This window comes from Poeciliopsis prolifica, unplaced genomic scaffold, assembly GCF_027474105.1.
Source record: "Poeciliopsis prolifica strain line A6 unplaced genomic scaffold, Auburn_PproV2 SCAFFOLD013, whole genome shotgun sequence".
In the NCBI taxonomy this organism is placed as follows: Eukaryota; Metazoa; Chordata; class Actinopteri; order Cyprinodontiformes; family Poeciliidae; genus Poeciliopsis; species Poeciliopsis prolifica.
In genome coordinates, this window is record NW_026562388.1 from 691,171 (window position 1) to 704,978 (window position 13,808).

Here is a 13,808-nt window from a genome sequence, read left to right on the forward strand (position 1 = left end):
AATTGAAATTATGATTAAAAGTTTAGGGCAATAATAGCACATTTCTATGTGATTGTGTGGGAAAGCAGAAGCTGTAGAAAGAAACAAGAGGTGAGAAATTGCAGGTCAGAACTGGAGCAGAAATGACATAATCCTCAATGTTGGCAGGATTTTTGTATTTCAGGTTTTAGTTTGGTCTCAAGCGGTCATTCAAGACTGCAAGACATGACGACAGACTGAAGTCACCATAAAGGAGATTTTTAATGTTTCCACATTGTGCCAGTTTGTTAAGTCTCCAAACTTTGCAATTCAACACGTCTCCTGACTTTTCTTATGTTACCGTGTCATTTTTCAACATGTTAATTCAAACTGGAGCTAAGGACGTCTTTATGCAATGAACTGTTTTTATATTAATCAAGTTGAAAGAAACGCTTAGCTACGTCAACTTCTTACAGAAACGAGAAGAAAAAAAAGGTTTTATTGTTAAACTTTTATTCAAAGAAATGAAGAGCAGAAGCTGCCCAGAGTAGAGTGAAAATGCTACGAGTCATAAATAGCAATCAGAAAAAAAAACAAAACTGACCAATTGAGGGATTTCCAAATGAACACATCCATTTTTAAGGAGATTCTAAACAATATTTAAGGGTCAATAGTCTGTGAAGTTCATCACAAGCCCTAGAAAAACAATGAGAAGTGTGTGAAAATGCAGGTGAAACGATACTCTCATTCTTCTAGCAACAAGTGATTTTTGTAGCTTTGAATCAGACGCTTGAATTTTTTGGAAAAAGGTTAAAAAAACTAAACTAAAACAGTCAAAGTCTCTCAGCTGTGTACAGCACTGCAAACCAACCAGTCTAACCCTCCTGATACCCCTCCCCCTCACTTTGTCCTCTTTAGTTGCCTTTCAGCATGCAAACAGTCTGCTGCTGCCTCAGCTGCAGGTCAGCAGCACATTTAGGAGGATCCTAAAGTAAACATTCATAATAACAGCTAAAAACAAACAAAAAAAAAACACACATGAAAACATTAAACCAGATGACAGCAACATAATCCATGTCCAAGCAGTACAAACACACCAGGTACTACGTTTGGAGTGAATAAAAATATTTTTTCACCCTCCCCCCCAAAGAAAAGTCTGAATGTGCTTAGGGTGAAGATTTCAGTAAAATATATACACTGCAAACTTGCGTCACGACTGAGCATCGTACATTAAAGGATTTCCTGCCTCATTACTTCCTGTGTGTTTTTTTTAACCCCATGCTTAATACATTTTATTGCACGTGGTTCATTTTAAGTTGCACAATTGCTGCTTTCATGGTTTTTTATCTTTTTTATTTCACTCAATTCTTCTTACTGGAACATGGTAAGCGAAACGTTTATCAGTAAAGCATTACATCGTAAAGTGGGAAGGAAGTTGCAGCCACAGATCACTCGCTGTGTTCGGAGAGTTGTTCAGACTTCAAACTGTGATTTTGAACGTCTTTGGTCGTTGCTGCGTTCATATTAAATCACTTTAAGAAGTTCGCCACACACCAAAGTCCAGATCCACATTCATCGTCCAGAGGTTTAATTTGGACTGAGCATAACCGGTGGCAATTGTTCCCATTTTAAACATCTGCATTTTCATGTTAATATAATGAAGCTAAATAGATTTGATGTATTAAAGATTAAACTAGTCTACCAGCAGAATGCCGAATGATGCTTGTGTGTACAGAATAAAATGACCCATTTGTAAAGTAAAATTTACAGACCAAAGCTTGTTAGAAGTCAAAGAAAAAAACTATTTTTGAGAAACAATGCATAGCATAAACAGCGAATCAAAATTCGTCTGTACTCCGCTTCATACGTACGCCGCATGTAAAAACACGTGTGAAGAAAGTTTTCGTTGTTCCAGTTGGAGCCTGCTGCTCAGGTGGAGAGGTAGAAGTCTCCCGCTTTTAACAGAGTGGGCAGGGGAGTTCAGAGGGGACGTGTCTTGGGTTGGGGGTGGGAAGATTTTGGACCCCTTCTTCTTAATACTGCCGTTCAGGACCACAGCTCCTCCTTCTGCGGCTGACTCCATTGTGCTCTTATCGAACGAAGAACAGGAATCCCGGCACCGACTCTCTAGCTGTCCTCCTCCTCGTCGTCCTCGCGGCTTGCCACCACTCTCTTCCTCAGGGCTTCATCGGGGTAGCCCTGGCCCTCGGGAGACTCCCTTTGCCTTCTCCAGGCCCCGTCCTGGTCGTCTTCCTCCTCCTCGTCGTCCTCCTCGCCGTCAGCCTCCTGGTCCTCGTCTTGATTCTGGATCAGTCGGGACTGCTCCATTGACTGTTTCTCTGCGGAAACGCATAAGCAACATCAGGGAGGCTCTGAGCTAGCTACACTAAAACGCTGCACTAAAACCTTTTCTTACACGAGACTGAGAAGTATCCAAAACTCTTGAACCTCTTCAAATTTCAATCACAAACTTCAATGTTTAACTCCCCCAAAAGAAAAATACAATTTTAAAATGTGGAGAGCATCTGAAAATGATTCCAGGTTTCCCCCAGTGTTTTATAAGCCTGGCGGGCCACCAGGCTTAACTTGCCCACCTGCTAAGTGTTGTTTTGTTTATTTTACACAAAGGTTTTTACACACCAGTAACAGTTACTGTAAAGTCAGACTAAGCTGAGTTTATAGTCAAAGCATTAACAGGGTGTGCACATATTGTGCTGTCCAATCCCGTTTGCACCAAACGCTATTCTTTCAAAGTTGTGACGCCTGTTTGTGCAACTTTGCATCTTTGTAACTTTGAACATTTTTAACACAAAATCTTCAGCTTCTATCCGCCACAAATCTGGAACAAACTTCCAGAAAACTGCAAAATAACTGAAACATTAAGTTCCTGTAAATCAGGGCTAAACCCCCACCTGTCTAGAGTTGCTTTTGAACCGTAGTAAGTGGAACGTAGACCAACATACATCATATATTAAAGGAGTATTGATGATGGTGCTGGACAAACTGTAATGTCTGGGATTTCTCAATTGTTGATTGTATGTTGTTTTCACATTTGTGTTTTTATGATGTAAAACTCATTGAACTGCCTTGTTGCCAAAATGCTCTGTACAAATAAACCTGATTGATTGAAAAACACAGTTGGCTGCTGGTGGACTGCACCACCAAGCTTAGCAGGTTCTCTGTACACAAATACGCATTATTTGATCATTTATCACACGAAACCCTGAAAGAAAAAAATACATTCAAGTTTGTGGTTGAAACCAAAGTGTGAAACTGTTCATAAAGTATTTATGCGTCTCCAAGTCACAGCATGACATAAATATTGATGCAAAAACTCACTCTGGTAGTAATCGTGTGACGAAAACCGTCGCGAAGGAAAGACGTAATCTGCGATGAACACCAGCAACTAAAATGAGAAAAGTGTTATGATTACGTGAATTATTGATGGTACGTTTGGTTCACAGCTTTCTCATGGAGAAGTACTCACAAGACCCAACGTCAGGCCCGCAAACAAGGTGACCAGGCCAAAGATGACATATGAGCCCCAAACTGGAATCCCCAGCTGCTCCGTCATGTAGTTATGGCAACGCTGGGAAACAAAACAAGAGTTCTCACATATTTTTGGCCTTGAAATTAATCTGAATATTCAAGATACACAAAGTGCTTGAGCAGCACATTCATTCGTAATATTGCCTGAAAAGCAAAACGGTGTCACTCATCAACAGCGAACAGAAAGTTTGATTTCATATCAGTACTCTCAAAATACGGTCTGCGAGAATCAATGAGTGTGCCATTTACTTACTCGGATGAACATGGAGAGCTTGAACAAAGCCGACATCGAGTTCATCCTGTGGAAAGAGGCGAACGCAGCATGTCACTCGACACATATCTCAGTCGCAAAAGCATCTGCCTGCTTGTGTGTCGCTTCTTAAAGCCCACCAGAAGACGCCGTGAATAGAGTTCGCATCCACCGGCGTGTTCTGAGATTTCAAAAACAAAAGGACGCAAACGTGTTTTGCACGGGAGATCTTTTTTAGCCACTTACAAAAACGAGGACGGCCCGAACCACGAAGAAACGGGCTCCGTGTTTTTCCATTTCTGTTCGTGGACGAAGCTGAGGAAATCTTCTTTGGTACGAGCGCCGTGGTACTTTCGGAAAACGCCGTCCTTGCAGCTGGAATAAAATAAAACTCTTAATCAGTGACAAAATGAACAGGGCTTTCAGACGGAGCTCAGGCTTTTCCTCAAACTCCTGATAAAATACATATATAAATAATTTCCATTTATTTTACTAATGTTATTTCTAATGTTTATGCCAGCGGTTTCCTGTTTCACAAAAGTCAAGCAGGAAATACATTTAACACTTCAAAACTGTTTCTGTAACAGCAGAATGTTCAACAGATTTGTCTTGATTTAACTTCTAAAAGCATCACCTGTTAAAAATAACTAACCCACAGTTAGTTAGTTAGTTTTTTTTTATAATAATGAGAGATTCTAACATATACCTAAGAGTATATGCAGCATTCAACTATGTTTGCAGCAATTATCTTTAGGTGCTGTTGAAAAAAAAAACAAGCACACAAAAGCGGAAGCAGTGGAAACCACAAACCATGCAAATACGTACTGATATATTGTAGGAAGTGAAGTTATGATGAATCGCCCACTCAGACCTTACAGAGGAAAGAGACGACAGTCAGCATGGACGGCTTTTTTTTTTTTCAGCCTCACATTAATGCGTTAGCTTGAGTTAGATCTGTCCCAGTAAAACACCACTGTTTAAACTATAGTTACAGATTATGGTTTAAACCAGAGGTCAGTGAGCCATGGCTCCTTAGTGCTGCCCTAGTGGTTCTCTGGGGCTTTTTCAAAAATCCTTAAAAATGGAAAAAGATGGGAGTGGGAAATATATTTTTTGTTTTAATATGGTTTTTGTATGAGGACAAACACGACACAATCGTTCTTAACGTTTTCCAATGCTATATAATTGTGTAGAATAAATATGAAATTTCAACATTTCTGTCGTCAAAGATTTGCCTGTGACACATCTTTATGATGAAAATGACATCAAGAATCTGCTTTATTGCATTTCTTTCATTTTATCAATGCAACAAAACAGAAAACATTCATATTGTGATGGGAGGTAAACTTAAAGCACCATCATACAACAGAGTCACGTTGTAAGTCATTCCTTCCAGGACGCACAGGCGGGAAAATAAACATTTAATTATGAATGCTAATTAGGTACATACTTAGTTATTTTGATAATAGACTAAAACAGCGAATATAAACACTTAAAGCCTGTTTTTCCTTAATTATAAGCCTTACATAAAGCTTTTTAAGACAGATTTGTTTTGAGTACTTAGACAGTTGCAGTGTGAACTAATTGGTGTTGCCCAGCTTGGGGTTGCTTACCAGGTTGCTCTGTCACATCCACCTTGGCCACGTTGATGCCCATGTCATCCCCCCAGTCCGCGAACTCTTTCCACACCGGCTGCAGCTGCTGGCATGCAGGACACCAGGGCGCGTAGCTGCGGGAGAAAAGGTTTTAGAAAGCTTTCAATTTCTCTTGCACGTCGTGTTGCTCGACATCATTAGCCCTCAAGTTAGCATACCCCCCAAAAGCTGATTAGCAATGCATGTTTCTTTAAAAAAAAATCCGAATTTTCGTAGCGTTATGTGACTAAATTAAGACGGACTTAAACTTATTTTAAGCTGGTTTTAGCTGACGCGGGAACTCGGGTTTTAGTGCAAAGCAGAAACTGGAAAACTAGCTGGTTAGCCTGTTAGCGGGACACTGACAACTCAATCATCCACTCTCCGGTCATGATCTTCTCCCAGTCCCCGTCCGTCACTTCCTTGAGGCTGCCGGGCTTCGCCGAGGCCGGCAGCCACGATGAGAACGTCAGCAGAAGGAGAAGAGGACGTGTCCAGGAGCGGAGACCCGCTGCCCCCGATAAAAACAACGTGATTCCACTCATCCTGCTCGCTAGCCGACGAACCGTGTCCGTTCCACTAGTCACTTCCGGTGTGCGCCTTCGCGGTATAGCGGTAGTGACGTCAGAGCCAGCTGATAGATAGATAGATAGATAGATAGATAGATAGATAGATAGATAGATAGATAGATAGATAGATAGATAGATAGATAGATAGATAGATAGATAGATAGATAGATAGATAGATAGATAGATAGATAGATAGATAGATAGATAGATAGATAGATAGTGTTTTCATATCATTCTTAATCGTATTAATTTCTTTACTTCGTTATTCTACTTTGAATTATTTCTACACATGAATATCAGGTGTAGGTGATGTTTATATGATATTCAAAAACTACAAAACATATGTTTTAAAGCTAAAGATATTTGTTTGAGTGACTCCCTTGTTCTTAAAATGTTCAAAAAAACATCTTCTTTCGCCTGCCAATATCACTCAAAATGTGGACCAAATACAACAAAAAACCAATTAAATCAAATAAATACCAATACATCAAGGAGCAATAATAAAAATCTAACTCGATAGTTACTTTATGACTACACAAATTACTGTAGTCATCATACATAGAGAAAAAAAACATTTCAAAACTCTAATTCTTGTAATATAAATGATTTCGGTTTATAAAAACCCAAATTCAGCGTCTCAGAACAGTAGGACATTACATATTATTACATTTGGTTTTTTTATCCTCTCTGAATTTCATCTTCCTCTGCAAAAAGGTAAGTTCTGTTCTGTTACACCGTAAATGTATGAAAAAGTTATTTTTGGTTGATACTTTTGCCAAATAGTGACACCTGTTAAAATCTCATCCAATCTTGCCAGCCCACGAGATAATACTAACAGGACATTTAAGCCTCTCAAAAACCTGAACATCATGTTACGCAGACATTGTTCTCATCATATATAGATGCTCTTATCTCTAACTACGCGCTCTTTTCTGTGCGTCCTGCTCTGAGTGAATGTGCTGAATGAGAGCAGTTATTATCTTTGGGAACCTGCAGGCAGATTGCACCGGCGGACGATTATCAGTGCGCCTCACACTCTAAAAATACCTCCCAGATGACATCCTTTTTGTGGACCTACCTCCAACCATCAGCCCTGCTCCACTTACAGCAGAAAATAAGGGATCTTCTTCCTGTCCAACACTCATTGACGTCTCTGATGTGATGCACCAAGGAGGAAAAAGAAAGAGAAGCAGACCACGTTGCTCCATCAAACTCCTCTGCTCTGTTTGGTCTCCTGCTGTTTCGAGGTGCTTATACCGTGTACTAAATACAGTTCTGTTGGGCCTCAAGTAGTGTTTGGTTTTTTTTTTTTTCAATGTCAGATTTGCTCATGTAATTGGAAACACTCACTTAGATCTGCCAGAGTCTTGTAATTGTACATTTAATTTACTATTGATTAAGCTCCTTATTAGAGACTGTTTCCATGGTGATTTCTCGAGGGCGGCTCACAGGGAAGATCGCGGATATTCCTCTCTGTGGTGTAAATGCCCTTCTTGTTTTTTTTGGGATCTCGCTGCTGTGACCGCAAGTTTAAGCATGCTGAAAATTCAGAAAAATGCATGTGATTTTGATGCTAAGAGCGCAGAATGTAAAACTGCACCCTGAGAAGGTCCAGGACTAACGTTGCACTCAGATATAGTCCATTCTTCCGACCATAAACATCACTCCAAGTCTTTAAATATATACCTTTACAGGGGCCAGGTGTAGTATTGTATTGTGTGATACATATTAAAAACAAACAACTTTTGTAGAGTAGGATAGAATATACTTTATTGATCCCCAAGGGGAAGTTGCTGACAATTGCTGACCCATCTTGTGCCAACCACACAGTGTTGGCACAAGATGGGTGCACCATGTCCACTAATATGTGGAAGCTGCATTCTATCCAATGGCCACCAGGGGGCAACATTATTCATTGAAAAAAAAATGGGCTCACCTCTTTACTTCTGGGTTAAGTGAACTCTGGTTGCAGCTGATTGAATAGTTTTGTTTAAAATAGATTCTAGCAACTCTAATTATGACTCATGTGCATTTTGAACGCTCAAACGCCTGTATCTTAGTCCTAACGATAACGTTTGACGACGTCTGAACTGTGTGTCCATTTTGTGCGCAGTTGCTGTGTGGAAGCTGATGGTGTTCAGTCATTTCAAGGTTTCGAGTGTGATGAGTGAGAAGTGGCAGTGTGTGGGCGTGAGGCAGCACAGTGGAGAGAGTACGCCACATAATATTCGACAACTAATCTCTCTGGGTGTTTCATATCCACTCTTGGTATTCTGACTACAAATCCAGCTGCCCACCATATTAGCAGTGAAGCCACCAGAATTTCATCCGTTTGTCCGATGCACAGTGAAAGCCTCGGTCTGATGATTTCAGACAGAGGCACATGGTTTAGGTGGTACATGTCAAACATTTAAATATATAGTATTTCTCTTTGAAATGTTTGATTTAGCAAAATTAACTTCGAATTTTGTTGTTGTTTTTTTCTCTTAATAATTCAAAACATCTGTGAAAAACTGAAATTTCTTTGCCAATTCAGGGCATCTTTGTCTGATATTAACATTTATTTAACGGTGTTCAAATATTTAGGTGGGACAAACCCCTCCGACCCCAGAAAAACAGAAGAAATCTGCAAACCTTTTTACATTAAACTTTACCTTTATATTAACATCTATATGTGACATGGTTTGTATCGGAGGACGACACACAACTTGTTGGACAGACATGATTTAAGTGGGACAGTAATTATGTTATCTTCAGTGTTAGAAGTCTATATATATTTACCAAATATGACTTAAAAGAAATTTGACTTTGTATTTTAACACGTTGAAAGCTCCTGGGCGGAGCTAGATCCATTATTTTTATATAATCCATATCTATGGGAACCTGCTTTAATCGCAATGTCTTTGTTTTTAGCGCCAGCAAGCATTTGTAGAGACACCAGAGAAATGTTTGTACAGTTTATGAAGGGAATAAATTTACTTCTACCACATCTTGTCTTCTGTCTTTTGGTTGTTTTCTTGAAAATAAGTGTCTTGTCAGCAGAACGAGAGAACCACATACATTAGCTACTTAGAAAGATGAACAAAGAATGTCAAACACGCCTCAAAGGAGACGAGCCCAACCTGCAAATTACAACTTAATAGCATCTGTTCCAATGTCCTGATCATCATCTGGAGTCACTGGAGCTTTCCTAATTACCTGCGAGGATTCAACGTTGGCTCCATGTAGCTTTGTACGTCTTATTCGTTTTAACAATGTGACCGATTCACCGCCGACTGAACACGTTGCAGGCTTCAGGAAACATTATGACAACAATTTATTGTGGATAATGAAATATGGCATTAAGCACGCCATGCCAAACAGGTCAGGCCGTTCAATCGCCTCTCGCGCAATCACTGCTACTCATTTTGAGATTAAAGTGGAATCTGGGTCAAGCCGGGTTCAGACTTTGACTTCAAAAAGTTAAAATGATATTTTATTCCTAAAGGTTGAAACCAGACCACCTTCAAACAGCCAAACAGCGAAAGGAGATTTAAGCTCATTAGGCTTCAGATGAACTCACTCATCATACTAGTGAACTTGCTGTTTCGTGATTAGCTCTCCAACAAACCTCTGTTGTTGGGATTCGCCTGTTTTGTATTTCGCCGTCGCCCGAGGGACACTATTAAAATTCAACCCATTTGCCACGTTTAAGATCTGCTTACCTCTGGATGATAAATGGTGACGGTACGCATGAGCCACCAGGCCCTAGATAAGGAAGTCTAATTTTGAAACTTAAAAGATCGGCTTTCGCACATCATCTCCAGCCCGCGTGGAGAGAAATATCAAAACGTTTGTGTCAACATGGTAATCCTTGCTCTGGAAAGTGTCAGTTTTACCCAAGGCAGTGCAGTAGTCGATCAGGCTTCATAATTCTTGGTAATTGATGAGGTTTTCCAAAGTGCTTTCCAAACTCCTCTTCCCCTCTCCGTCTCCTTTCTGGCGTGCAATTTGTTGAGCAAGATTAAGCCCAAATCTCGGTGTAATGTGCGGGTGCGTCTCAGTGAACGTGAAAATTCTGGGAAAATAAATATATTTATAGTCTAAAGAGTCGTTAAAGACGCACATTTTAGGTATTTTAGTTTAGATCAGTTAGTTGTCTTTTTGTTTTTTTCATTTTTACTTGTCTATAATGTCGTTTTGTGTTTCTTTAAGAGCTTCTCCTTGTTGGCCACAGAGGGAGCTATTTTTGGACCGCAAAATCAGTCCAAGTCCTGTTTGGTGATATTGTTTTAAAACGTCTGATGGCACTTTGACATTTCGGTTCTAACAAAGGTCGCACTTGTGATAAAAAGCTTACATGACATTGCCTCTGGAACACAAAAATACAAAAGTAAGAAAGTAAGAATGACTAAAAGTTACAGGAGGAAAAGAGAAACTACTGGTGTTTTCATGAAATCTGATGTATCTGCTGTCTTTTGTTTTGATAGTTTGTAAGAAACATTTAAAAGCAACCTTGTTAATATATTGCATCCCGTAATCAATTTTTGTGGCTGGAAATGTTCAAAGCTGCCTTGGAAATCCCAGAAAGTGATCCAGTTTGTGAATAAACTGCAAAGTAGTAGCAGGTCCTAAAAAAGGCCTGGTTCAGTAACTCCAGACTGGACTGCTTCCCAGCATTCACTCCCTGTTGATGAGGCCGACCTCAGCGGTGCAGACCCCATAAATCAAACCTCTAGATGGATTCGCTCACACAAGACCAGTGATTCTAACTGGATGCCTCTGCGGCTAACAAAGCACCGCGCTCAGTGTCGGCCTCTGGCCAGTCTGGCTCCGATTTATCCATTTTATGAGGTCCAAGTCCAAGAAACAACTGGAACTCTTTTCTAAATGACCAAATGTGAACTGTATTACCGTTAAGGATTGCTCGCCTTATGTCAATCATGTGTCTTGTGATTTAACATTTAAAAACCAGACAACAAAAAGGTTGAAAACATAACATTTTCTGCCAGTCAACTGGTAAATAAAGTGTTGAGGATATTTTTTTCACACTTCTACCAAACTCTAGCCTGAAATAAATAAATAATAAAGAAGCCGCTCGCTCTATGTCTCGTTTCGTGCAGAGGGTTTTAGTTAGAGCCGTGGACTCTGTCGAAGTTTTAAATTTCACCCATTCGCTAACGATTAGTTGTGATAACATGCCGGTTCGACGCCCAGAAGCTTCCTGGGAATTGCGTAAGCTGTGCAGAAAATCAGCGATGTCGTTCACAACTTCTCCTTCTGTTTGCCGGTTGGAAAATCTACTGGAGAAAATCCAAGTCAATGGGAGAAAGCCCAGACTGAGCGATGAAGTGAGATGAGAACTGAAAGCGTTAAAAAATGTCCCAAAAAAAAAGAAAGTTGAAAATGAAAACAAGCCGCATTTCCCTGCCAAGCGACTCAAAGCAACAGAGAAATAGTAAATAGAAAAAAGAGCTCTTATTTGTCAGAGTGCAAATAAGGGATCCTGGATAATTACTTCACTAAAAAACAAAGATTCGTTCCCTCACTTCTGGGGGAGGAAAGAATTTGTCAAAGCTCACCGTTCACTGTTCAGTGCTTCACCCAAAGGCCTGTTCTCAAACCTAAAAGAATAATAATAATAATAATAATAAAAATCTTCTGTACAGGTGTTAGTGAATCTTGCAGCTCAGTGTTGAGCTCCAGAATCCCAGCACAGCTCCACAGACATCTGGGTAAAGAAGCGTACAGACTGCCGGGGCTTTGCAGCGCAAAGCTCAAGTCAAACAGAAACCTCCTGTCGGGACGCGGATAAGATCCCTAACTGTACTCCTGTTTTATAACTTTGCAAAGGATGTAGAAAAGTGGATAATGATGCCTACAATTGACCTCCACTTGTCTCCTGTGATCTGTTTGTTATGCAACACTTGCTTCTAGAAAAAAAAGGCGACCGCCATCTGCTGTTACCTGCAGAAGAAAGGGCTCAATAGATGGCGAAGGTCCTCTGAAACTCTGCTGACTTTCTGACATCTCAGCGCAATGCAGCTCTAGAGCTCCAGAGCCTAATGAATTCACAGCCACCTGCGCCCTTCATAAGGGTGACTCATGGAAAATTAAAATTTTCATGAAACGTTTGTAAATTAGTCTCGGAGGATGGATTTGAAGAGCACCGATGGTTCAAAACGCGGATGAGTTTATTGAGGCGAAATTCTCTGTCATCTTATCAAATTCGTCGTCGCAGAAGATGAACGCTTTTGATTTTTTACAAAATAAGCTTTTTTTAACTTTTCACAGGATCTTGAATGCGTCTGTTTGCGCTGACCTTTGATCACATACACTCTTCGGTTGTTGAAGTGTGGAGCTTGAATACTATTTGAAAGTCAACGTGTCAGACAAACTCTGAGTGTGAAACAACAACAAAACACATCATCGGCCATTTGAAATAGTTTTTCCAAATAATATTTAGCATCTTCTATTTGGAAAATGTTGCCGTTTCATTTTCAATTTCATTTTCCTTCCTCACTGGATTAATCACCATGTGAATCACAGTTTAGACCTTGCAATCGCTGCTGCTAAATATGTCGCTCATGGTAACTTTTGTTTGCGTTGTGCTGGTGTTTCTCGCTTCACATCTGGGCCTGCACAGCGGTCCACGTCTTGGCCAAGCACCACTAGACAACAACTCTCCTTCAACATTGCAAGGAAAACTGGCCAAAAGCAATCAATACAAAGATGCATGGATGGAAAACAATATATCCGTCATAAGCTACGAGCGCGAACCCAATTAAAACAGGAACAGATCCTGAAAATGTCACGTTTTCCACCTGTGAGAGCCAATGCTCTGACCGTGCTGCTTTGATAACAGTGGAATAAAAGCCAGAGTCACAGATTTCCATCTCCCAACTCCGTGACTCTGGAAAAGAGAAAAGAATGCTGTAATAACACGTTGCTCTGCTGCTGATTTGGCTTGGCTCTCTGCCTCGGTGCCATGTTGTCAGCGCAGTAAAGCGTCCCAAACTCCAGCTGGAAGGCGAGATGCTTATTTCCAAGCTCACAGGCCTTCCGCAGCGCCGCTCACTGCCAGTTGCCATAATTAGCAGTCGTCCACGAAGAGCCACACCGGGATGTGAGCAGGCTCCATGCGTACGGCAGGACGCTTTCACATAAATCTGCCAGTGATGCCATTCTGACTGGTCAGAATGTTCATTTAAGATAAACCGAATTAGAAAAGCGGCGTAGTTCAACATATCTCTAATTCGTTTGGAGATATCTGAAAATAGAAAATTGAAGATATCTCAAATTTACATTTCGCTAGTCAAAACTATAAATATATCTTATCCAAAAATACATTTCAGGTATTTTGAATTATGTTGTCATTCCAGATAGATAGTCTTTAGTTAGAGTTATGACTAATCAAAACTAAAATTGAGATATTTTGAATTTACTTTAAGACTAGTCATAATTTAATTGCAGATATCTGAAATGTGTATTTCTGATAGTCAGTTATTCACTGTAGATAATCTTGAATTGAAGTCTCCTTACAACTCAGTGGTAAATCTAAATATAATTACAGATTTCTCAAATAGGTATTTTGTCTAGTCAAAATATAATTAGAGATATCTCAAATTACTAAAATGTCTAGTCATAAAACAATTTGAGATATCTGGAATGTGAAACTGATTTTATGTTAAAATGGCTTGCCATACAGACAGGACACTTTTCTCTCTCTCTCATTTAAAAAAAATCTGAGTTCTCGATTAATCGTCAGAATAATCGATAGAGTATTTGTTTACCCAAATATTCTTTTGCAACAGCCCTAAAAACAACTAACGGCGACATAAGCTAAAAACACATCATACCGACCCTTTA

General features: G+C 40.0%; 1 protein-coding gene across 1 annotated transcript; it reads right to left on the minus strand.

Annotated features, from left to right (window-relative positions):
• Positions 1 to 449: 449 nt before the first annotated feature.
• tmx1 (thioredoxin-related transmembrane protein 1) lies at positions 450 to 5,978 on the minus strand. Its single transcript, XM_055038005.1, has 8 exons — positions 5,758 to 5,978; positions 5,371 to 5,486; positions 4,583 to 4,628; positions 4,004 to 4,132; positions 3,761 to 3,806; positions 3,446 to 3,547; positions 3,298 to 3,364; positions 450 to 2,297 (listed from the first exon to the last, which is right to left on the minus strand). Exons 1-8 carry the CDS (start codon positions 5,934 to 5,936, stop codon positions 2,086 to 2,088), a joined length of 897 nt encoding a protein of 298 aa, XP_054893980.1. The 5' UTR covers positions 5,937 to 5,978; the 3' UTR covers positions 450 to 2,085.
• Positions 5,979 to 13,808: the final 7,830 nt, after the last annotated feature.

Bases quoted from the DNA above. Each gene is read 5' to 3' on its own strand.
- tmx1 (XM_055038005.1), bottom strand. From the start codon at position 5,936: ATGAGTGGAATCACGTTGTTTTTATCGGGGGCAGCGGGTCTCCGCTCC. The intron at 3,548-3,760 runs GTAAGTAAATGG...TTTGTTTCCCAG, and splicing joins AGCTCTCCATGTTCATCCGA to CGTTGCCATAACTACATGAC. The intron at 3,365-3,445 runs GTGAGTACTTCT...TTCTCATTTTAG, and splicing joins CGGGCCTGACGTTGGGTCTT to TTGCTGGTGTTCATCGCAGA.